Raw genomic sequence first — 26,847 nt, forward strand, 5'->3', positions numbered from 1 at the left:
ATCACATTTGGTATTTACCACCGCACTGACATAGCGACATACATGAAAGTGTGTATAACAATTTCCAGTGTACAACACAGAAACAATACTGTTTGTTCCGGTGCCTCTGGATTCATCTACGCTTCTGCTGGACTAAAGGAAACACGAGGGAGAAAAGTGCCAGAATGGATAATGCTATGATAACTGGACAAGAAGGCCAGACGGCAAAATGATCTCTTCCAAGGGCAGAACTCCTTACGGGTTTGTAAAAGAAATGCTTCTTGACACGAAACTGTGACTTATGAGTGGAGATCATATAGATATAAAATGTTGGAATTGGAAATTTTCTAATAACATTCTTCAAATCCTTATTTTATAGAGAAGGAATTTCATGCCCAAGTGAAAGCCGAGTCATCTACAGAGAAGAGAAGACACCTAGAACTTTTTATACCCTTCCACTCTGCATTCTCCTCTCAAACGGCTATATTCCAATGACAACTGAATTCATATAAACAATTCCAATGTCTCCCCTGAGCTCCAAACTTGCATATTCAGCTGCTTACCTAACGTCATCACTTAGACCTAAAATATCCAACAGGCATCAGAAACTTTAAGTAGCTCAAAGATAACCTTTATTCCCATTGCACCCAAATGTATTGATCACCTAATTTTTCTCATCTGAGTAAACAGCATTACCCAGTGGCACGAGTCTAAAATCTAGGATTTATCCTTGTTTCTCTCTCACTTGTCTTCATAAATATCTGAAAACTTAATTAGTGCTTAGCAACAAAGCTTTGACACGTTTTTTTCCCCCAGGTTATGAGGCGAATGCCAGTATCCACTTGCATAATAACTACTACTTTTTCACCATTTATGGAATAAAACATGCTCTTTGTGAAGTTTCAAAAAATACAAAAGAAATAAATGGGATCTCCTGGAGACCGGTTTGCAAAATATAAATGCACAGAGGGAGTTAACCTACACTTATTCTTTTTAGATATTTGACTCAAGCTGTTTTTATTTAAACAGTCAAATTTGCCGGAGTGGAAAAATCAGCAATAAACATCAAGAAGATCTGCAAACAAAAGTCACAGAAAACCTGCCTGCCAGTTTGACTTATTTCAGATTTTTAAAGTGAAAAGCTACTTGTTGTTATTTGTAAGTTTCTGACTATTTACTAGGAAATCCAGTGTTTGGACTATGTTGTCTTCTATGTGTTTCTGAACTACAAATGTGACCATTACAAAGAAGGTATGAGCAAACCCTTTTCTAATTTGTACTGTTGCTGAGTGGCCCCAGCTGCAGGGAGGAGCTGTCTGCTTACTCTCAGTGGGGTGGCAGGGTCTCTCTTTGGTTGAACATCTGGAGGTGATCCCCCAGCAAAGCTGAGCTGTTGCCTTGCTGGCTAGAAAACACAAGAAGAAACATCTGTGTGACAGATAAATGTGTAAGCCTGTGTGAGTCTCGGCTGAGGCCCCATCTGTAAAACACACTGTGTGTCATTCGTCTGACACCAGGTGAGTTACTTTGGTAGGGAACCCAGCTGAGATGAAGAAGATGACGGCTGAGCAGCTTCTTCTACTCCTTTTATCTGTGCTTTTCCTCATCTGTCAGCATGTCTCTGTATTCTCCATGCTACTGTACAGCAATTGTACCAAACACTAAGAATGCTGCAGGCGGTCCATCACCATTTGGGTTTGTAACACACACACTATACACACTTACACTGGAGAGTTTATAGACCAGATAGCATGATAATTTATCCAAACTGCTCACAGCTTCAAGTATTATAACTCGACGCTTGAATTCTTATCAATCCCTGCTAGGGTCATAACTATAGCAAGTCCACAATTTCAATGTTTGGACTTTGTTATATTATATGATGTTCAACATAATTCCACGTTGAACATCATATAATCTATTGGCAAATGGTGTAAAATTCATTAAATAATATTTAAAGGCTGTGCTGCTAATCTTTACACATTGACCCATTTAAGACCATCTCTGTATAAGTTACATTGTTTGATAAAATTCTAGAAACCAACATTTATATTTTTAACTTTAGCCACAGAAATCCTTCATGTCCCCACAAATATCTTTAGATATGGAATATCAAACTAAGAACGGAGTATATAAGGAGTAAATCTGTTTCTGATAGACATCTGATTTTCTGAAATTGCCAACAAACCATTCAGCACAAGTGTTTGAATTAAACCATGCAAAATGACCTTCAACCCTATTCATCACTTTCTTATTTTGCCTCAGATTTTAAGACAGATTTTACTTGGGGAACGGCAATAGCATAAGTTTTTTTTTTTTTCTTTTAAATAAATGTAAAATACTTCTTTTGGAAAATAAAACCCTTCCCTTAAGCTCCAAGGAAACTAGATTTAAAAATAATGATAAAATTCTGCCTCAATTCACAAATAGATTAGGTATGTACCAACTGTTCTCAAAAACAACCAGAGCTTGGAGGGCTTTCAAATCAAGAGGTCTACTTAGAGAAGAACTCCGACTCAAGCCAAAATACTACATGCCATTTTGCTTCTGTGCATTTTAGGGAAATAACCAGCAGAAGCAAAGTTAAATAACAAGAGAGAAAGATTTTCTAAGTACTGGTCCATTATTCACATAAGTTAAAGCTCTAAACTGAAAAACACCCTTTCTTGCCAATACTGAAGAGATATAAAATTAATCTAGGGATCAAATGAATTCTTAATAAAAATGCGTTTATTTTTATAATGCTAAATGACTATCCAAAACAATGCCAGCAATTAAAATATCCTTTCTTCGGCTCTCAAAACATCCTAATATTCCAATAACTCAATTATGTGTTCACTTCCAGAAAGGAGACTGAAAATTTCCTCCTCCCGGCTACTTAGAGAAAGTTACCCACTCTTTCATTCATTCAACAAATTTTTACTGAGCACTTGCTATAGGCCATGACCTGGGAAGAGAGCGGTCAATCAGGCAAGATTCTGTCTCTCAGGGGGAAATAAAAAATAAGTAACTGAAGATTGGAACTAAATGTGATAGGGAATAATGGGGGAAGGAGTGGGTGTCTGTGTCCAGTTTGGATGGGCAAGGAAGGCCGCTCTGAAGAGCTGAGGTTTGAGCTGAGAGAGACTCCAATACCAAGGTCGAATCATAAGAACACCTGGAGGTCGAACATTCCACACAGAACTGTGACTCGCAGTTCATTCCAGGAGATGGAAGGAGACTCCTCACACACTGGAGAGAAGGCCAATGTGGTGGGAGCTCAGTGAGTTAGGGTAGGGAGTCGGAGATAAGGTCAGTGAGGGGGCAAGAGCCTGTGGGCCATGAAAAGATATTTGGATTTTATCCAACAAACAATAAGGAGCAACTGGGGAGTTTTTAGGAAGCCCTTGACATGATTTGATTTGCATTTGTAAATGATCTCTCTGGCTGCTACAGAAGATTGGATTTAGGTGGGGAAAAGTGGAAACAGGAAGACTGGCCTTTCAGAACATAAAATCCTCAGCAAGAGAGTGTAACAAGACTATTAGGGGCTTTTCTTAACTAGAACACAAATGAGCTATTTTTCCTTCTTTTAGAGCACTGTGTAATTTTACGTCCTTTTATATTACATAATAGGATTTTCCCCTGATAATCTCCTTCTTGATCTTCAGTTGACAGTGCATTTTCTTTTAAAGTTTTATTTTTTCCTTCTTTAAGGGTAATGAAGAGAGGCACAGTGAGGAAAGGCATGCTTATTTTCTTTGCTAACTCTTGGTGATTTTGGACTGTGTCTCAGAATAGACAAGATCTCAAAGCCAGGGAGCTCCTGATCACTTGACTCATAAACATCTCCCTTTCTCCCCTCAATCCCTTGCTTGGGTCAACTGGATAGCAGTGCAAGCGATACTTAAAAAAGACAACCAAGAGTAAACCCCAGACAATAATTGCCACATGGAAAAGTGGGCCCAGTGTAGCCAGACTTTTCAATTTTTCAGACAATGCCAGAAATCCAGATTTGTATTTGAAATGATTGACCCAAAACTTGAATGCTTTTTAAGACACCAGGCAGGCCAAAGACATCAGTTCAATGGAATGGATCCAGTCCATAGACTATCAGCTTGTGACCTCGGCAAAGAATCCCTTATGTCTCTTCTTGCTTGAACATTTTATGGTTTAAATCATTTAGGGCTGATGTCTGCATGCTCTTAAAATACACCATCCCTCATACTTGTGCTTCGTTTTATGTTCCCTACATGGTCAAAAATTCAAGTACTTTGCCAGGGGTTGGAGGTAGGAGTATGGATTGACTACAAAAGAGCAACACAGGGGAATTTTGGAAGTTGAGGGAATTGTTCTATATCTTGATTGCAGTAATTATATGACGATATATATTTGTCAAAACTCATTCAACTGTGCAGCAAAAGGAATAAATTTTACAGTGTGTGAATTATACCTCAATAAAAAATTCAATAACTAACCATAATATTGTTCCAAAGAGAAAACAAGGTCAGCTTCATGATGAATACAAAGATGCAAGGAAGAGCTGGAACAAAATTTCGTGGTTTGGTTTACAACAAAGTAGCTTGATGCAATATTGAGGCAAGTGAAAAATGTGTGTCTTAGAAATATTCTACACTTCCAGAAAGCCATTTGCATTAACATAACTGGGAAGATATAACTCTTAGTGCTATATAAGAATATAAATACTGTGTTAAATGGAAGGATTTCTTACTATGTTTACAAAGCACTTTCAGTACATCCTCTCATGTAATTCTCACTATAAACCTCTAAAGTGTGCAGATTAGAGCATTAGTGGAAAAAGAGGTTTGACACTTTGGCCAAAATCGCAAAACAAATAAATAAGTGTGCAGGGCATCAGAAACTTCTCTTGGAAAGGCTACCCAGCATTCCAGATTTTGCAATTCACATGAACTATGCCTTCTGTAGAACTATCTTTGATTAAAATTATCTATTTGCAGGTCTATGAGCCATTCAAGGGGAAAAACATGCCTTCTCTGTCTTCACTTCCAGGACGCAGCAAAATAGTTGCTAATAAATCTTTGTGGAACACCAATTATTCCATGCCAGGAAATTATTTTTTAGAAGTGAGTTTTTATTGCTGGTTGATACAACTAAGTTGATAGCAAGAGAGTAACAGTATATTTAGGACATGGGAGCAGAGCCCTGGATGCAATTCTGCCTGAAGGAATGGGAATACTCCAGACTGTATGACATTTCAGGGTCACTATAATCCCTCAGTCTTCATAAATATTTAGAGAAAGAGCAGAAAGATACAGAGGAAAAAACCCCTAAAATCAGGAACTTATAAGCAACCGAAATCTGTAACAAAGAGACTGCTACACATCGGTGGTTTTCATGTCCACAAATCACTTAGTTATATTAAAAATTCCTTAGTAAGACTTAATTATTTCATTCTGTCAAATGAAACTATTTGTCAAGGTTGGGAAACAACCAAATTATTTAGCTTCCCTCTCCTTTTGAACTCCTGGAATCAACATCAGTCAAACCACTCACATGGCCTAATTCCCCAGATACTTTTCTTTCCCCTATTTTCTTACCTCATAGTCATGTCCAACTATTGTTTTTCTCATTCAATAAAAGCATCTCTGACTAGATTAACAGTGCAGAGTGAAAGGGAAAGGTCGAGGTCCTTCCCTTGGTCTTCAAGTTATGAAAGCAGCCCTGGGAACGTTTATGAATGTTACACATTAATCCACTGAAATGGTCATTTAGTTTCTTTTCCAAACACAGGATTTCATCACATCTAATAATAAAGCAACAAGCCATTTTCTGTATATTATAAACCATCAACTTGTAATTATATAGTGAAATGCTTCTATATGAATTCTCTATGATGTTGTAAGCCGGTATTGCAGCATGAGTAGTTTTTTTTTTTTTTTTTTGAAGCCCAATACATACCTACAAGGATCTATTTACATTGGGCTAATCATGTCGAAATAGCATCTATTTAAGGGTAAAGTCAAAGTTTCTTTTATAAACCTCTATAGATAGACAAATAATCTAGGAGGCTTTTTACTGTTATAAAATTAAGACTGCCTTTCAATGCCTGCTAAAGTTTTTGGACATACTATCCATCTAATGGGCAAAATGTAATCCTAAATTGGTGATTAAAGACTCTGCATGGAAACAAGCTGTCAAATGGATAGAGAGAAATTAAACCTGACAACAGTAATGCCTACTTTCCTAAATGAAAGCCCAGTTCAAGTTTCTACTCATCCATTTTTCAAAACTTAAAACAAGGCATTTTCCAAACCACCCATAGATGAGATGCCAACATTTGCATTTCACTTGAACTTGATGAAGTCAGTTGACTTTCAGCTTCAGGCTTGCTCAGAACTCCTGTGAGAAGATGTTTGCCCAAGTCTAAAAAATATGGCAATGTTACAACACAGAAGAAAGGAATGAAGTGTAGCCTGGCTGTAGTTGGCTCTGTACTGCATTCACGCTGCATTGCCGGAAAGTCAACAGGATATCTGAAAGTCCCACCATCGGGTCCATATAAAAAGACATCCAAATGAATAACTGGATGGAGGGCAATGAGTGGAGAACTGGGAAGCAAGGTCAGCAAATGGGATTTCTCCTTCCTGGCAAATCCAAACAAATACCTAAAAAATAAGATAACCCTCCTTTTTTTTTGTTTGTTTGCCTTGTTTTTTTATTGTAAGTTTCCTACTTTTTGTCTCCTGCTTAGTGATAAAAGCAACATTGAAATCATAAGCCTAAGTTTACGTTAAGGACAGGTTTTTGTGTCATACAACCTATGCTGGAATCCCAGCTCTGTCAACTACTAACCTAGCCACCTCAGTCAGCTTACTTAAGCCCTTTTAAATTAACTTTCTTGATAGTAAAAAAAAAATTGTGCTTATAGTTTGAGGAGATGATACACATAAGAATGCTAGCATGGTGTTCCAGCTCCTAGAAGATCCTACACGTAAAAGAGAGCTGGCATCATTTAAATGATCCTATCCCTAAGGTCCCTATGAGAAAGGTTCTGGAAAGATCCATGTTGTATAAAAGATGAGGAGGAAAAGATACATTAGGAGAAATAGGTGTAGCAAAAAAGCAGAAATCGGTACCTGGTCCTTACCTAATTATCCTTAAAATATTAATCTTCTTACAAGTAAGGCATGGATAGAAATACCCTTATTAAAATAAACTAATATGAAGTGTGACTTCAAAATATATAAACTCTTGGGATTGTAACTGTCTGTATAATTGTTGTTCAAATTAATTTCCTTGGGAAAATATACACTTTGCTTAACAGTGCACAAAACAGTTATATTTTAGCGCTGCCTTCAGGGATACTTTATAAGGAAAAATACACACACACACACACACACACACACACACACACACACACAACCATGCTATGTTTGCATGTGACCACAGGCATGAAAGAATATTCTCCCCTGAGTTGCTCTGGATGGATTGTTGGGGACAAGGAGTGGGTATGAATCATGAGGGGTTATGGAGAAAATTTAACATCTATGTTAGAAAATTGTGTCAAGAAAAGGAATACAACAGATACTGTTCAAATAAAGGGTCAAATTCTCTTCCAAAACTGATGAAAGCTCCCCATTAGCTCTGTGCCAGCATTTGAGCTTAACTATATTCATGCCTTGCTCGTCAGACATAAAATCTACCTGTTTTAATAAGGGCAATGTAGGACATCTGCCCACCCTCCCCTTCACTGCTCTTGTCTTAGATATATTTTTATTATGATAAAATAGCACTCATGTCAAAATGCCTAAGTATCATAGTAATAAATATATAATAAATACTTATATCTAGAGTGAACCTTGACACGTATAAGATATCATCTCATGATTTATGTGGGGTTTTTTTTAAGTGTTGGCTGATATCCAGTCATAGGAATGCATAAGGTATTTATCACAGAGCATTTTACGAAGAAAGAAAGAGAGGGAGAGAGGGAGGGAGAGAAACAGAGAAAGAGGCAGGGAAGGAAAGAGAGAGAGACAGAGAAAGAAAGAGAGAGAGAAGGGAGAGGAAAAGATGTAAAAAGGACAAGATAATCCTGAGAAGAACTAAACAAGTCTCAAAATCTTGTTTCCTCAAAGGAAACAATTTCCTTCCTCATGTCCCCTATCCTAATACTTAAAACATTGTATTGTATTACTGTTTACTGGAATATTTCAGTCCCCTGCTCCCCACATGGTAAGCTCCATGAGGATAATGAATGTTGTTTTCTTAGTGCCTAAAATAGTGTCTGGTACCAAGTAAGAATTCAGTAATGATTTGCTAAATGGATACTTGCATAGATTATTTATAAATAAGCATTGAATGAAGAAATAATTTTAAAATTTCTTCTCATATGGATTTGATGGAATGAATATGAAAAATATAGGTATTAGAAAAGTTATTAAAATTCTAGTTAAAACAGAAACAATCAGGCATCAACCAATGCTATTCTATTAATACTATAACTGAGAAATAATTCAAAGAATAATGTTGTCATTTGGAAGGGGGCAGAGATCTATGTCAAATTATCTCACAACAAAAATGCCTGAATATACTTTGGAAAATTTCTGTATATCATTCAGAGAGTGATGTGACTAGAGATCTACCCTTCTGGTAATTAGGCAGTGGTCAGATACTCCTTCAAAAATCATAAAAACGTCCAAGTAACTGTGGTATTTTGTTTTCATCATAGTTTTTACCAGATAATCTGTGGCAATATTTAAACTTGAAAACGGTTCAGAAGAAAATTATCAATACCCTCCTATATTTTTGTTTGCTATTTTGTATTTACAAGGAAAATTCTGTTTTAGAAACCATTTTTTTCTAATAAAAAAATCAAAAGATACTGGCAAAAGCAACAGTTTTCTTTTGAAATCCTCATATTAAAAAACTCTTGTTTTTTTTGAAACATGAAGGTACTATATATTAGTAATATAAATTGTTTAAATGCATCTCTGAATTTTGTAAATGTCTCAAAAAAAAATCAAAGGACAAATGTTGTAAGCCGTGATTTTCTTACGGTTAAGCTTCTCAAAACTCTTCCAGTGAAAACAGAATATACAAACTGATAAGCAGAGACAAATCATTCTGACATTTTTCATTCATTTTTCAGGCTTGCCCCATTATTTACTGGTAGATACAGCAATACAAATGCTACATAAACCCATTCCTGGGGTATTTCTGCTAAGCTATTAAGCACTTACAACATAATTACATGAGGCTTAACATCTTACCACACACAAATTTCCCATGTAAATGTCATCAAAGTATCAGGTAACAGGTAGGTAAACTGTTTAGTATGATTAATAACATTTACATTGTATAGTTATAACAGGCATGAATGACCGCTTTCATAAATGCAGTCAAATAATAGCAAGATATGAGAAAGTTTTTTAAATTTAATAAGCCAATCATTGTATAAACTGTTCTGAAAAGTACAGCTTTGCTTCTAATTCTTCTAAAGATTTTTAGCAATTCAAATAAATCATTAAAAATTTCATATCAGGAAGCCCAATCATATTTAATATGATGTAAGTTTAGAGATAAACCTACTTATTTTTTCTTTCTTCTCACTCCATTTTTCCTCAAAATTCCTAAATTCCTCTAAAAAGAACCATAAAGAAAAGCTGAGGGAATAAAAGGAAAAGACATTTTAAAATATGTCATCTGCACACCTATTCTTCATGTGTGCCTATATTTCCTGCTGGAATAAGTATCTCAAGAGTAAGAACCATGCTTTTATGATGCCAACTATTTGGCTCCAATCTGAATGGATTCAGTAAAGGTTCTTCCATGATAATAGGAAAAAAATGACATATATTAAAGTTTCTGTGGTTATTTCTCATTAATGGTTATTCTAAATGGTTAGAGTACACATAGATGTATTATTATATAAAACTTGTTATCTTTTGGCATCTAAGCTTGGCCTTCTCCTAATGTGAACTAAATGTTTTCATTACCTCATGGGGGAGGGTGAACAGTAGCAATTCATTTATTAATGGTTCTATTGTGAATACCATGGAACAGGATGGAGTTCAAGATTTATTTAATAAGATTCTTCTCTATTTCCTTAGACAACTGAGGGCAAGTGAAATATTTTCAAATCTGGAGAATACCCAGTGTGCATATGCCATCTTGATTAAACATATGGAATATATACATGGAGAAAAGCCAAGTAGAGACCTGCTTGAGTAATCTAAACACCCAAGTTGAGAGAGGTTAATATATAAAGATCAGCTTTGTACTTTGAAGTTTTCTGGGCTTCATTTTGCCTAATTAAGACAAGATTTAATAATCAAACCACTGTACAAACATGTACCTAAAAGTATAGGTTTGTTTCTAATTTTGGGAAGAATTCTTAACAGATTCCAAGGAATCAGCTCCACATGGGAGAAGGTCTCTGATAAGATTTGCTTTTCTCATTGCTAAAATGCAAATGCCTGCTTTCCATCTTAGTTTCTTCCATGTGACTGAGGTTAGCATCTGCCTGTCAAAATCTCCACTGTGATACTAATATACAAAGATTCTGATATTAACAAACCATCTGAATGTGAAGCAGTGGCAACTCTAGGTCATAAAAAAATGTATTCCAAAGTATTCTTAAAGGTATTCATAGAAATCATCTGTAGATGATGATTTCAAAGGGACCAATTTACCTAATTTACCTATAATAGAATATGCACATCCACATATTTCTAGGAAATCGAACCGAGTAGCAGAAAGTATACTTACAATCCAATACTACTTTTCTAAATGAACTTAATTCCGGATCAAAATATTGTGAGGTGAAAAGTAGAATTCCCAGTCTTTCCTCTCACACTGGACAATGTTTCAAGAATACCTGGTAGTTTTAAGTAGTGCTAAGATACCACAAAACAAACAAACCAACATAACTCTACCATAAGATAGTAAACATGCAGAATAACATTCAAGGCAAGGAGTATTATATGCCATTATACAAGAAGGAAGTTGGTTCTCCTCTGACAAGACTGTTTGTACCCAAAACAATCTGATAAATTTAGAGAAATGCTGTAGCAATAAAACAGGCATTAATGTGACGATATAGAAAGAGTCTGAAATATAGTGAAATACAATCTGCAGTACAGCAAACGATAACAGGAGAGGCAGATGGCACAGCCAACCACCCTGAACCCCGATATACACACATACACGTCATCTTTGAATGCTGCAAAGGGTTGGACTGGGAGAATTTGTGTTCAGTATTGTGGTCTTCAGCCCATGCTCCCTTCATGGCTCTGCCTTGTTAAGATGGAGGCCAGGGCTTCCCTGGTGGCGCAGCGGTTGAGAGTCCGCCTGCCGATGCAGGGGACACGGGTTCGTGCCCCGGTCTGGGAAGATCCCACATGCCACGGAGCGGCTGGGCCCGTGAGCCATGGCCGCTGAGCCTGCGTGCCCGGAGCCTGTGCTCCATAAGATGGAGGCCAAAGAGGAGAGAAAATCTCTAATCCCACCTGCAATAAGGTGAGCACATGATAAACACCCCCTTCTCTTGCTATTAGAAAGATGATTAGACCTTCTCCCATGAGATTTTGTTTTGTTTATATCGCAATACAATAAAGCATTTAAATACTATTTCCATTTTTAGCTATCCATTTATCAGTAAACAGGAGATTGTTTCTCAATATAATGTCTCTACAAGATATCTGGAGGTGATATAGTAACAAAAGATAATAGAAAGAATTTTGATATTCAGGACCTTTCACTCTCCAGAAATGAGAGGATTCTACTTTGTAAGGCTACCATAGCAGAGAGTAGTGGCAAAACTGTACAGACCAGTTTTGCTTACAAGTTCATTGAAAATGCTTTGCTGGCCCGCCTGATACCATTATTTTAGAATGACTGTGGTTGCCTCAGCAGGAGGGCTCCTGAGGATGTGCTGTGATTCAGGCATTTGCTGTCCATTTCAGCCACAATAAGGCTGCCAGAAAGAAACTACCACAAGTTTCTGAGAAACCGCTTCAACACTGACTGGAATAAAGTAGGGCATATTAAAAAATAAATATAACATGCATACATAGAAGTTGCTGAGAAATACCTAACTGGCCGACCTTGGCATAGCTGCTAGCACCTGTGCAAACTTCAACTCTGCCTCACACCTTTACTACAATAACAAAAAATGGGGCTCTGCACACATGTTCCTGTATGTGCTTCTGTATTAACATAGGTACCCAATCATAAGAGACTTTCTAATCTAGGAGCTCAATTTGGCTACAAATGTCCTACACATGTAGTGATGGAGAAAACAGTGATAATGTGATGGTGCCCTTGAGCCCTGACAGCACGGCCAGGAGGGCAGTCTCCGTTTGGCTGTGATGGATACCAACACTCTCTCTTGTATGCACACATCAGTGAAGAAAACCCCAATTTCCACACCAGTGGTTATGGCATGTTGACGTGGCTTGGGGACTTACCTTGTTCATGTGGATCTGCTGCTGGTATTGCTTCTGCTTCTCCAAGAATTGCTGGTGTTGCTGCTGAATGACCAGCTGAGCCAATGTGCTCTGAGGCAAAGGTGCAGACTGGGTTCGATTCAAGGGTCTGTGACGGGGTAATTTGTGGGTACCTCTAATGCCAGGTGAAATTCTCTCTTTCGTTGCCAAGGGAGACTGAGGATGTAAGGGAACTCCACCTGAAAAAAATATATACGTACATGTATATATGTACACACACACAGACACATACACAATTTAGGAAAGAAGCTACAGAAAATAGCTATGGGATAAGTTTTACGAAAAGTAGTATACTACCGGGCAAATATCAGAAGGCTAGGTTGGGTGGGGTGAAGGCAAAAGTGCCAAAGCATTGGGCAGATATGCAACTGATCAATGACTCACCAATAGTCCACTCTGGTATGTATGAAGGTTAAATAAGGTGAGTTTTTTTTTCATGGATCTAGAGGAATAAATAAAGACAACAGTCTTTCCACAGTAGTAGGTATCAGGGAGACCTATGTATGACACTGAATCTTTACTAGGTCTTGAGTTAAAGAGACATTACATTGAATTGCTGATAAAATGAAAGCCCTAAAATAACCTGCAAATGGTGCCGTTATGAATTACCAGCCACAAGAAGCTTTTGCTGTCGCATCTGTTCTTTCAATAATAAATGCTGCAGGAGAGCTTGGTGGCTGCTGTTGGGCTTTCCCTCCAAAGTGACATGGGGATGGCTTGAAGATGCCGGGATGCTGCCCCCATACTGCCCAGGCAGAGGAACGCCTTGCCTGAGTGTCTGGGTCTCACACTTCTGTTTTTCTTTGAGCGAATTTGAAGCCTGTGTCAAGAAATAATACTGATGTTAATCCACTTTCACCATATGGGTCATTAGGTCTGTAAATCATTAGATTAGTTTCTTATTCCATAATTCCCACCCCCCCTAACCCCCGACCAAGAAGCCCTACCTTATCCAATGGCTGAGTAGGGAAAATGGATAACACCATGTCTTGTGAACTAAGTGAACTAACAAAGGAGAAACAAAAATAGAGCTGAAGCACTGGAGACAATTTAGTATTGGGTATCATTATACGGAACCCAAAATAAAACGTTTTTTAACATTAAAAATCATGCTAATTTCAGGCTTAATAACTGGGACAGTTATTTCTAAAATAGATTAATACACTGCTGTAGTAAAAGGTATATTAGAAAAGTAAAATTTATTCAAATCGCTGAGCTAATGGCTATACAATAGGGATTAAGAAGCTAGAGATAAAAAGATCCGTAATTTTGGAGCTTCAAGCAGAAGGAACCATTCACCCTTTCTCTATACGTCCTCTAATACGTTCACAGAGTGTGGGTTTCCAGTATTTAATTTTTAAAATAAAATTCTTGAGATAAGTCAATGAAAGGTTATATAAAATATGCAGGAATTTGATTTACACATGTATTTTATATTAATTCATAACAGATTCCCAAATCTTTAAATATTGAAAATGACACTCCAGATACTTTTGTTTAATAAAATAAACTACAAGTGAAATTAGATATCAAATAAAAATGCTATTAAGAACTTGAAATATATGATAACACAATAATAAGGCAATAATATTTATATCATCAACAGTAATAATGAATTCTCCTATTCAAAGAACTTAATGAATGGTGGTCATTTTGGTATTACAAAAGCAGAGGTCTAATACCTCAAAATTATGTGGCATGTTTCTTTTCAAAACTCATGTTTCATCTTTCAAAATTGCTGTGTACCAGGGAAGCAAAGCAATTTTCAGTGACGGAGAAATTGAAGGACAAAGAGGTAAATGGTTTGTCTTAGTCACACAGCGAGTCAATGCAATGTTTAATCTAGAAGTGATTCCTTCTCCTGGCCTCTTTTCCTTAAAATTTACCACTACTCAGTGGGGAACTAGAATATTAGAGATCCCTTTGCCAAAGCAATGCTAAGCTTGAAAAATTAATTGTGATGGCCTCATCCACACCAAAATGGAAGCAAAGAAAAATGAAACTTCAATCCAAACCACACTGGTTTATTCATCCAAAGGTACCAAATTGTATTACCATTGAAACATTAAATGGTCTGGTTTTTAGTACTTGGTCCTTTGGGAAAAAATTCTCCCCGACCACATTAAAAGTGGTGTATGTTTGTGTTAGCTGGTAGGAGTGACTTAGAACATGCAAAAAAAAGAGTAGGGAAAAAAAAGCCTATTCACGTGTCATAAGTTTATGTGCTAGCACTTGCTTATCATCAGAAGAGATAGGAAAAAACAGGAACAGAAGAAAATAATTTTTAGTAAGTGAAGATTTGAAAATATCATCCATAAATATGTATGTTTTATTTCATCCCTAATTTCTTTCTTCTTTTCACTAGAGCCAACTGTTTACAAATGCTTCATGTGGAATTTCAGGGGCATAGCTGAATTCAGTGTTTTTAAGCCTGTCTTCTTTAATCTCCAAATATAAAACAACATCCAAATTTTGCTTTCTCCTCACAGGTATAAGATTACTATATCACATAAGATAACATTCTACTCTATTAAAAATACCAAATACAATAAGGTACCTCTTAGATTGGTTTTATAATATGTATTGAACACAATCATAAAATGTATCATTTAAAAATGTCACCTGTAGGTGTGCTTGTGCATGAACTACTAGCATGCCATAGATAGGGTTCCTATTTTGAAAATCAATTAGTCACAAAATGGTCAACTCTTTATGATTTCTTAACGTTAGCATACTGTAAAAGATGTGAATTTGACAAGATGGACTCAGTGGAAGACCTGCATCTAAAAACTGGCAAAATTGGTGCCAAGGGTTGGAACAAATTTCTCTTTAAACCAAATGTAGCGTATGACCTCTACATAAGTACAATTTAATTTACTAACTTTTCACAGATAAATTAGTCTAGGTAAAGTTAAAAATCTTTTACAATGACTGAAATTTATATTATTTTAGGGAATATGCATAAAATAATTATTGCTGTCTTCTGTTAGTAGGACAATTACCTCCAAAAGATCCTATTTCAGTTGTCAGGACTTTTAAAGTAATTGATTCACTTTGAATCTCCAGGCAAGAGTTTAATATTGTTCTTAGAGAGGTTTTCCAGATATGTATTCTTCAGTACCACAGAGTCAGTAACCTAAATTCTCAAAATAAAGTCATTCACAAAATAAATTCTTTAAACATATGCTGCTGCGCTTCAGACGCTGCACCTCTCAGCAATGGCCTGAGTTGAGGTTCAGGTCTGCTACTTGCTGGGTCTGTGATCTTGGGCTTTTATGCATTCCAAGTCTCAGCTGCTTCTTCTGTAAAAATGTGTCCTGTAATCTCTGTTTCATAGGATGGCTGGGTGGAGCTACCAAAATAATATACCTGGAGAGTGCTTTCTTTTTTAAAAGCTATAAAGCATTATACAAATGTTAGTTATTATTTTTATATATTGTATGAACCAGCATGATTCTTTAATGTGAAATTAAACTGAACATCTTTGAACAACTCAGCAAACAGTGAAGGAGAAGTAGACTACCAAGTTTCCCTGAAGTCTAAATATACAAGAAAAGAACGAGAATTTCCCTATGAAAATATCCCTTGGGCTGGTTTAGGCTGTTGCAGGGTAATAATGACTTACATTCAGCTGGGCTGGCACTGCTGGAAGTCCCAGGGTAATGTTGGGCAAAGAGGGAGAGGTATAAAGACTGAGCAGGTTCATGGAATCTTCGTGAATTAGAATGCGTTGCTGTGAAACCATTTTCTGGTTAAAAAAAAAAAAAAAAAAAAAAGTGAAAGGGAACTCTCAAAATATTACACAATATCACATATTTTACTGTAACGTTCTCATTTCAAAAAACAGATTTTATATTATCATAATCTGTCAAAACATTTAAATATTTTAATTAAGAACTTATAAGTATTTTATGACTTCTGTATCCAAAAATGTTATATGTAATAAATTAAAAATTTCTTCATCAGTTGTAACTATAAAATCTGAAGAGCAAGCTTCTATGTTCATGTAGAAAAAATTCATTTTTAAAATTCTACCTTTATGGAATATAATCAGTGTGTTTGTCATCAATTGGTAAAGTACAACAATTAAATTGAGTAATTCTTATGAGTACAGATTTTTGTATTAATGCATGAAGAATATGTATGTAACGTTGCTATAATCATTATCCTCATATGGAATAAACATCATTTTGCTGATGGGAAAACTCACACAAGAAAATCTTAAATATCACCATACAGGACTTCTATAACAATTAATTATATCTTTTTTTAAATATAAAATTTGTGAAAAGACAACTCTGTATGGTGTTTTTTAAATCATACATATTCAGAAACTAAAGTAAATGTTAAAATGTTGTGAGTTCCCTGGGCCACAACAGTCTTCACTTACACTGAAATACCCTGAAAATTTTGGCATCAGAGTTCTTTTTACAACAAATAAACCTTTTTTTTAATCCAATACTAAGAGTCATGTTTTCCCACATGTGGCCTAATATAGTTGCTTGAATTACATTTTCTGTTTAACTCTTGCTTCCCTCCCAGAACTCTTATACAATAAGAGTTACAAAGGTCTTATTAGACTAAGGAACTCTGGCCTGATATGGTCCCCAAGGGAACAACATCCCTGAAAAAGAATACTCCATGTAACAGTATGACACAGTGACTGCTTTCTTCCCAAACAAAAAGCATATGGGACTCCAATAATAGACCACCTCCAAGAGGGATATTGCACACACGGGCTTTGACTAAAGTAAATATAATAACTTGTCAAGTATGTTTGGGGGAGCGGTAGATTTTCCCCTGGACAAACCTGGGATATCAATTAACTGGGGAAAATATCATGTGCTAATACAATGCAACCTCAGAATGTCACTGAAGAGTGATGCGCCACCAAAACACAGGATGTTATTCCAAAACATCACCTCAATCATACGTTTGTTTGGAGATGAGTCGTAGCCTTAACATAAGAGCAGAAAGCTAAAGGTGGACTTTTCTCATTGCAACTTGAAATTCCAAACCAACTCAGAGTTTGTTTTTTTTCTCAGAAGAACAAGCCAGATATTTGTACATGGAAAGCAAGAAGTATATTGAAATTTTTAACATTACATTGAGTATATATGAAACCCTTTACAAAATTAAAGTTGTCAAAAACCCATGAAGACTATTGGAAAAGATTTTATCATCAGAATGTACGAGACTGCAATTTTATTTAAGGAGTATCAACAACAGCTGCATATTTGCTCTAATTTAAAAAGACAAGTTATTTTGCTTATACTGATACGTTTTTACCATGATTTTTAAATACAGAATATATACCTGAACAAGAACAAAAGAACGTATGAGGAAGTAAAAATATTTAAACTAGCTTATTGGCAGTAAGCAGCCATTTATAATAAAAGGATATTTCATCTGCTTCTCTGTATTTATGGAAGAGAAATAAATGTGGAAAAATAATTACTTTAAATCATGTACAATATTCATTCAAGGTTGTATCTGCTTCCCACAGCATGGAGACTTGACAGGCACTGTGGGAATGACACCAAAAGTTACCCCAACCTCACAAAAGAGGTTATCTTTGTTTTCCAGTCAGAACTTGGGCGATCTCCTCCTACCCCATCGTAGGAAGCTAAACCTATACTAAAGTGAAAAAAAGGTTTCTTCTCAGGTGTAATAATTGCAGTAGCACACTGGCTGCTCACAGGGGCTTTGACAAAAGTGAAGGGACTTGGGAATGTTCTTACTATGGGACTTTAGGCCCCTGTAGCTTCAGAGCAAAATTGAGTGGTGCCATTTCCTAGGATAGCACTGACCATGTGCCAAGCCCTATGCCAGGGAGTTTTGGGACATTAACCTAATTCCTAGTTCCTAATTCCAGGCACTCTCCAGCAATCTTATGCTCTTGTTATGGATGAAGGAACTGAGTGATTTCCCTCATTCTGGTTCCCCGTGGGATCAGCAATAAAACTTTTAAACCGATCAAGGCTGGATGATTTGTTGTCAGGTACTGCTGCAGAAGCTACACACCACTCTGCAACCATTACCGAAGGATAAGGGAACCATAAAAAAGCATGGAGAAGGAGGAAGCTTGAGAGAAAAACAGGAAGCACAATCAGGCCCTGGGGCTTATGGAAAAGAATAAAAGTGTACAACTGGGAGCCAGCTAGTCTGGCGTGAGAAGAAATCAAAAGCCCTGGTGGCTTTATAGACGTGAGGATCTTCAAGTCATGGAGACAATTCCTGAGGAAGTAAGGAAAGTCCAAAGTCCCCCAAGTTGGGGGGTATAGTTGGTTCTTCCCACAGAGGCTAACTGGTATATATCATATCACAGAACTTCAGAGATTTGGACATAATTTATTTCCTTCAATTTACAGATAAGGAAATAAGCACAACATTTACATAAACTTCCAATGGATAAAATCACAAATGACTTAGCTGAAATAATGTTTTTCTCAAATTATCTCCTTTAAATATAACTTTCCTCAATTTGACTTTTTTTTTAAAATTTATTTATTTGGTTTGCATTGGGTCTTAGTTGTGGCAGGTGGGCTGCTTAGTTGCAGGCCGCTGGCTCCTTAGTTGTGGCATGAGAACTCTTAGTTGTGGCATGCATGTGGGGTCTAGTTCCTGGACCAGGGATCGAACCCAGGCCCCCTGCATTGGGAGCGTGGAGTCCTAACCACTGGGCCAGTAGGGAAGTCTCCTCAATTTGACTTCTTGATAGAAGCAGGCTACCTGTTCCAGGTTAATGTTTCTTAATAAGAAACCGGAGCTATATGGTACACTGCTAAAAGGGTGCAGACACACTTGAAAGTCAGATGAACAGATGGTGAGAGGGACCATTTCACTGAGACAGTGAAGGATCCTGACCAGCATTCTTGCAAGGCTGGAAGGTTACCCCACCTTAGCACTGTGGTAAGCTTACAAGTATTTCCACACAAGGCCAGGATTTTTCCAGGGCAGTTTTGAAACCAATGCAGCCCTTAAATCAATGCTGTGCTAAGATGCCAATGTTTCATACCTTAGAACATGCGGAAGATGGTTTTAATCTAAAAATTTTTCAGAACCAGAAATGATTGCTGTAGTCAGATAAAATGGAAATATTAAACATATAATGGCTATTGCTTAACATTCACAAAACAATTAATTAATTACAATTAAGTTAGATTAATTGGGTGGGAGGGGTACAAAGATGCCCTAGGCCACGTAAGTTCACATGCTACTCGGGTGCACAGAAAAGTAGAGGACTAGCTCTAATGACCCGTCATAATTACTATAATTAGAGTATGGTCAAAACACTTCAATGGCACAGAGCAGGTTGTCGATTTTAAACTAGGCTTTGATGGGTAACTAGCATTTCACCAGAAAGAGCATGATGTTGGGAAGAGGGATATGACTGAGCCGGGTGTTGGGGCAGGGGAGGCCTATCCATATCTTAATAATGACCTTCAAATTTTAATTACTTTTCTCACCATCATGGTAATTGGAACCCTAAATTATGGATAATATTTGAAATTCAGGTGAATAAAATACACATAAGCTGAAAATTACGTCTCTCAGTAGAGCTATTTCTTTAGCCTTTGACATCAAGAAGACCTTAGTTTCAATCAAAAGATTCAAATTCTCTTACGAGATGGACACTGGCAAAAATTAGAAAAATGGACAATATTAAATGTCACAGGGATTTAGGAAAGTAAAAACCATCACACATTACTGGTGAGACTGTGGACTGGTATAGCAATTCTGGTGACTATTTCAGCACTGCACACCATGACCCAGAGGTTCTCCTGCTGCTCAAGAAATTCTCATTTAGCTACAGAGTGATGAGTGTGGATATATACTAAAGCATGTTTTGGTGGTGGGTGAGAACTGGAGGTCACTGGGGAATCCAACCGGAGAACAGGTAAGTAAAATGGAGGAGTACCCACCATGGATTATTACAGTGATTAAAAGCAATTAGGCATATGCATCCATTATGATGTGACTAGCTCTAAAAAGAGCTAGTCTTATTTTTATCACATGCTTAGTGATAAGAATAAGAAATGGAATGAGATTGATAACACCATGCCATTTAAATCCCCTAAAATTCATGAGTACAAAGCAAAAAATACATGTATGATGTAAGAACTCATGCAAACAAAAATACAGGAGAAAATGACTGCATATAGGGGCAAGGAAAATGCCTGTGGGGATAGAAGATACCGAGGAAGAAACGAAGGAAGGAAGGGAGGGGGGAGGGAAGAAGGGAGGGAGAATTCCTTTCTTGCTCTTAAGAAGACAAAGAAGTCAACAGATGACCCTTGACAGAATACTAACTATGTAATCACCCACTTTTTAAGAGGCTCATAGAAAAAGTGAATGTAGAATTTTCAAGTTACTGCATGCTCAAAATTATCTACACTATGCATGAGCATCAGAAACATTAGAAAAAGAATATAAGTACCTACCAGGCTTTGGTGAGCAGCAGTCTGGACTGGTGTAAAGGAGAGTGGTCTAAGCATCTTACACTTGAGCTCTACCACTCACTGGCTTATGACTCTGGGTAGCTGCCTACCTTCCCTGGACATCAGATCCTTCAGCCTAAGACTGGAGCACCTCTGACTAGATCTATCAGGAAATATCTGTTCTATCAGAGTGGCATCTAGGAAGACATGCTTGTAAGCCTCAATCTGTTTTGGCTTTAAAAGGTTCCAAATCCCCAAATCTAGATTATCTAAATAAAAAGAAGAACCACATTAAAAACAAACAAGTAAACAAAGAAATAAAACTCTTAATCATTTAATGTTTGCCTACGGCTTTCATGGTATTTTTCAGTATAGTATTTATTTTCCATTCTCCTTTCAGACAGCTGATAGAAAATTAAAATCTCCATGTGATGAATAAAGTTTTTTAGGCAGTAAAAATCTCTAAGTTTTCATTTTTACTGGACACCCAAGAATGTATTACTAAAATGGTTTGGAGGAAAAAAAATTATCATTTGACAGGGCTTCCTTTGCATTTAAAAGTCACTGATGTTTTGTCAAAGGCCTTGGTTTACATTATTGACTCATGTTATTCCTAGTAAATGATTCTTGTGTCATAGCAACCTCCTTTCCCCTGGGGGGGGGGAGGAGGGTCTTATTTGCAGCTATCTAAAACCATAGCTCTACACCCACACAGAAGGGAGCAGAACATTTACAGCAAATGTCACAACAACTATTATGAAACAACAGGCAGATGAGTCATGTGAGATTGGGGCAAAACAAGTGACATTTCAGATGATTTTAGAGTACTTAACCTTATTATTAGAATCCATTTTTAAAATCGTTTGTATCTGCTGGAAAAAATTATTTAAAAAATAGCATAGCAGAGCCAGCCACTAATGTTCAACTAGAAATAAACCAGCGGCTTGGCTACTGTTAAAATAGCTATCAAATAAATCTACCAAATCTAAAATAATGGTGTTGATATTCATGGAAACATATTTGAACCCACAGGCCCACAGTATTAACAATAAAGTAACTAGATAGGTAAAGACATCTCTGACTGGAGTTGGAAATAGAAACTCCTGAGGTTTCAGCTCCCCAACCAAGTTTACAAATGAGTAAAGCAAGTAGCTCCAGGGATCCGAGTTCGGGACTGAGCATATGTAAGAAATTGAAGGAATGGAACAGAAGTGGCCAGAGCAGATGGAGGCTCAGTCTCACGTGAGATTTGCTGGCTTGGTGACAAACATACTAATGAGTTTTCCCTACTAGAAGTCAGTATTGATACCAACAAGAAAAAATGAACTTGTTCTGCACTTCACAATTTAATACCTGCCTTCCAAGCACTGATTCCCCACCACAAAGCTGCTGGGGTAGTCATTACCACCTTTCACTAGATAAAGAATCTGAGGTTCAGGGCAAGTTCAGCAACTTAACCAATGATGACAAAGTAGTTGGTTTTGCAGCCAGGTTCCTTGGAGCCTTCTGAATGGAAGACCCATACATCTGAATGCAATGTGCGGTTTCCTCAGCCTGGACTTACGAATAAATTCTCCCCTTACTTCTGTCTTAACCTTTATTTAAATTATGCAGAACACATGAATTATGAGAGAGAAAATTTTCTTTTTACCTAAGCCTCAAGATCAGCCTGAAATACAGCCTTACTTTCCTATTTCCTAAGCAGCAAAAAGGGAGTAGAATCCCGTTCGTTTACATGGGATCTGAAAGAATTAGGTGACATGCTTTTCTACTTCCCGGTCACAGAACAGAGAGTTGATTCAAATGTACACTGTTACACTATTTTAAGCAAAGATGGTAGAATAAGCCTATTTTATAAATGGTAAAGTATGCAACCAATTTGATTTTTGAAAGTGTAATGATGTAAATTTTTCATAACCCCAAATATTTCTGTTGATATGACATCACATGCTATTATTAATCTTAGATGTCTGTAAACATCATACTAAATTCAAAATGATTAATCCAAAATTGGCTGAAAAACATTGTTTTTTCCTCTTTTCTCTAGTTTAGGTGGAAATATTTGGTGTTACAAGACGAGGATATTAATTTGCTGACAGTTTCAGTCTGAATTCTGCTGTCTCCTCACCTCTCCAGTATGAATTATGCTACAGACCTCTGTAAATGCAATGCAGCAGAAAACCACATGTTAGCCATCAGGGCTGAATTTTTTGTTCTGGGCCACGGAGAGGCTACCCATCAGTGCATAAAGGTCTGCCCACCTGGCCTTTTGGATCATAGTTCAGACACACAATTAATTCATTATGAGGTAAGTCACTGCTTGCTTTTGAACTAGTCTTTCCAGCTTTGGAGGTGAACATCCTGTCACTGACCTGAAGAAATACCTCTACTCTTTCAAACTCCATTCAATCACATTTCCTTCTGTTTTTTTTTTTTTTTTTTTTTTAAACTGGTTGGGGTGGAAGGAAAGAATATGTCAACAATTCGCTGAAAAGCTGGGGCATATAAACAGATAGTTGTGTTTAGGTATCAGCAAAAGGTTTTAGGAATATAAAACAGATTAAAATAGTAAAAGCAAATTCCTTTCATTTACATTCTCCACTGTATATATTTTGAAATTTAATGATAGGGTCACACAATCTGGGACACTCAATTTAATTTACCAGGTTTTAAAAAGCTTGAAGACAAAATCTCACCTTTTCCCATTTATATCCAGTCTCATGAATATGTATTGCTTCGTTGTTTCTTAATGTCGTACTAAGTGCTATATGCATATGTTTGTATTTATAATGAAAGGTTATATGTATCTTCATCTTTAGTAACAAACCATGTCCCCCACTGCCTTCCTCCCCCTTGAGAGGTAACCACCATGCTAAATTCTGTGTTCATCACTCCCTCGCTTTTTTAAAATATACTTTTATTACATACGTTTTTCCGATCAAAATACTGTACTGCCTGTTTCTGAACTTAACAAAATACTATCAAGCTGTAAGTGGTCTTCCACACCTTTTTGTACTAACAATGCTTTTCTAAGAATCATAAATACTGTTTAATGAATGTGGTTTAGTGTGTTTTCATTTTCCAAGGATACAGAATTCATCCAGAACCTATTAAGAACCCAGATCTTTTAGTGTTTCTGCAATTGAAACTCATTCTTCAAACTGAGAGGAAATGGAAATCTAAAGTTTTTTTAGAAATATTTGTGACCAAGTTGTTCTTTTCCTGGAAATTGATTAAAGGGTTGCAGAAAACTGACTGATATTGAGATATAACTGCACTAACAGAAATACAATGCTTGTAACCAATAGTCCAAGAATCCCACTTACATCTATGGCCATAAATACATGTGAAATATTTATTCCACCTGGTATCATGTTTTACAAAGAAAAATGAAGACGAGAAAGGGACAATAGGATGGTAAGAAACAAGAAATAGATGGAGGACAGGAAAAAATATAGCGGCCTGAATTGTATTCTTCACATAGCTGAAAGATGGTCATAAGCAACAGAGCATCTATCTATTCTGCTCATTTTCCTTGGAAAATTGAGGGAAAATTTTGAAATCTAAAATGAATGTCTATTCCTCTAGAAAGAATTTACTTTTGCTTTTTCCAGATACCTAGGGAACTAAAAATCTGGGGCACTTTAAATTAAATTAACAGTTTGAGGTTATGAAAATTCGGGCTACAACTAGCTTCTGGTTACAACTTCTCCAGGAAAGACTCTGCCCCTGCTCTGGTCTACATCAAGACACCTCCGTGGGTGGGGATGAGGGACTCACCAATGTAGCACAGATATGGGTCTTTGGGTTTGAATGGTTTCCTGTTAGATTATCCTCTTTGGTCAGTACTGGGCTTTGCCTTCTCTCTCCCTTCGGAGTTATGTGAGGCTCTGAAAACCAAAACTCAAGTATACAAATGTCCTCAGAGAGGAAGTGACTTCACTGGCTCCAGTCCTTTCCTTATCAGGGACAACCTTCCCTTATATTTTGTCCAGATAATTTATAACTTATAAATAAGTTATTATACATGTATGTGTGAATGTATGAAGTTACAGACACAGATGTTGGCATAATGTACAGAAGACATTTCTATCAGTCAAGCTAACCGTCCAAAATCAACCAGGTTGCCCCAGGAGACAGTGAAGCGAGTTCCCTTTGAATAAAAAGTGCTCTGGTGGCAGTCTGATAATCACATATCAGGAGAGCTACACAGATGGTTCAGGAATCAGAGATTTGATCAGTCCCTTTCAGCCCCAAAGGATCATGACTCTATAAAACACAATGGAAGAAGCATGTCACAGTTATATATGAGAAGTTACTACACCAGCTTCCCCTGCATAGAGCAATGCATGGTAAGGAGGCATTATAATGACAGAAAAGAAATATTGAGAATTTCAGTCGATTGATGGTGACTCCAAAACAGCTGATTCCACAGGAGTGGCTGTTGCCTTTGCTTAGCCTACTACAGAAACTACATAGACAAATTCTTGCTGACTCACAAATTTACTTTCCTCTATTGTTGTATCACTGGTTTCAATAAATCATATGCCAAAAACCAAATGTTATTAAAGTTGACCGCATACAGTCAGGAAAAAAAAATCATGTGTTATTTCAGACCAGTTTCCTTTAATCTTTCATTTTTCAAGGTCAGAGTTCACATATACTTTATCTTTATAGCCCCACTGCCAGGCAAAATGACTGGCACATAGTAGGTCCTTAATACATGTTTGCTTAGTGGAGCTCTGTGTTCCTCAATTATGATACTTCAACAATTTTCTCATTACTCTTCAGGTCCATTGGATAAAACACCTAACTTGTTTTGGGCAACTGTTCTTCTGAGAGGTTTGCATGATGTTGTTTTACTTACTGATGGGTCTATTCCCATCAGGATAACCAAGAACGATGCAGAAGGACTTCTGAGTTGCACAACTGCTGGGCAGTATATACTCAGCATCACTAAGAGTGGTTTCTTTGAGGATTATACTTCAGTATTTTCAAACCATGACTGTCATCCAAACTTTGTAAATCAGATTGAGTTTATTCAATTCCACACATTATAAACCTATCAGAAAAATAACTAAGAACGGGTGGCTTTAAACTTCAATTCAGAAATATCACTGCATTTTAGGGGGCTAATCGAGGATTAACTTTTAAAAGAACCAAAATAATGAGTCTTACCTCAGCCTGAGGAGTAGGGGGCAAAACCGAAGTCTCATTTTCAGTAACATTACCAGTTGGCCCATTGTTTGGTGAACTGGGACCAGACCCTGGAGAACTGCTACTGACTGAGGATTCTGAAAAACATTGTGAAGTACGAATACACTCATGAAAAACATACAAAGATGAACTGCAGTTATACTCTAAGTAATATACAGAAGCGAACATTGTTTCTCTTCCCCTACGTGAATGACTAAATAAAAAGAACTGTGAAAAATTTTGGAACATTTCTGAATTTCCATACCACGTTTCTTCCTTTGCTTTCACTGCTAAAAATACAACATAGTATTCATTAATTTTAGAGAAGTAGAGATATCCAGTTAGAGAGGATTGTAGAAGCTTTCGATTAGGGGAAAAAAAAAGAATGTAATCTCCTCTTACTTGCTCTTGTGCTACCATAAATAATAACAGTAATAGAGATAATGGACTTGCATAATTCATAAAAACATGCCATCAACAAATGAGGCCTGGAGTCATTCCTGTTGTGTGTGGAAAGATTGCTTATATGCTATGTTATAAATGGCTCTTTATTTAATTTACTAAGGCTGTACCTTATTACAGCACATCTTAGTCAAAGTTGTATGAAGAAAATACAACATAAGATAAAATCTCAATATTGTATTGATGGCCTTGTACAACATTGGCTAACCTTAGCTCTACCCAACTTATTTTCCAGAAGATGATAAGTTGCCTAAATTTAATATGTTCAATTTTAAACATCAATATAACAAGAAACTCAT

General features: G+C 36.8%; 1 protein-coding gene across 24 annotated transcripts in view; it reads right to left on the reverse strand.

Moving 5' to 3' along the window:
• Positions 1-26,847, reverse strand: part of HDAC9 (histone deacetylase 9) — a 576,603-nt gene that overhangs the window by 396,831 nt on the left and 152,925 nt on the right. For all 24 annotated transcript variants that reach the window (XM_073809646.1, XM_033862982.2, XM_033862975.2 and 21 more), the window contains 4 exons: positions 26,069-26,184; positions 16,075-16,197; positions 13,059-13,269; positions 12,411-12,628 (listed from right to left, as the gene is read on the reverse strand). In XM_073809646.1, coding sequence (XP_073665747.1) covers positions 12,411-12,628; positions 13,059-13,269; positions 16,075-16,197; positions 26,069-26,184 — 668 coding nt within the window. The remainder of the gene's footprint in view (positions 1-12,410; positions 12,629-13,058; positions 13,270-16,074; positions 16,198-26,068; positions 26,185-26,847) is intronic.

This window comes from Tursiops truncatus, chromosome 9 (assembly GCF_011762595.2).
Source record: "Tursiops truncatus isolate mTurTru1 chromosome 9, mTurTru1.mat.Y, whole genome shotgun sequence".
Classification (NCBI taxonomy): domain Eukaryota; kingdom Metazoa; phylum Chordata; class Mammalia; order Artiodactyla; family Delphinidae; genus Tursiops; species Tursiops truncatus.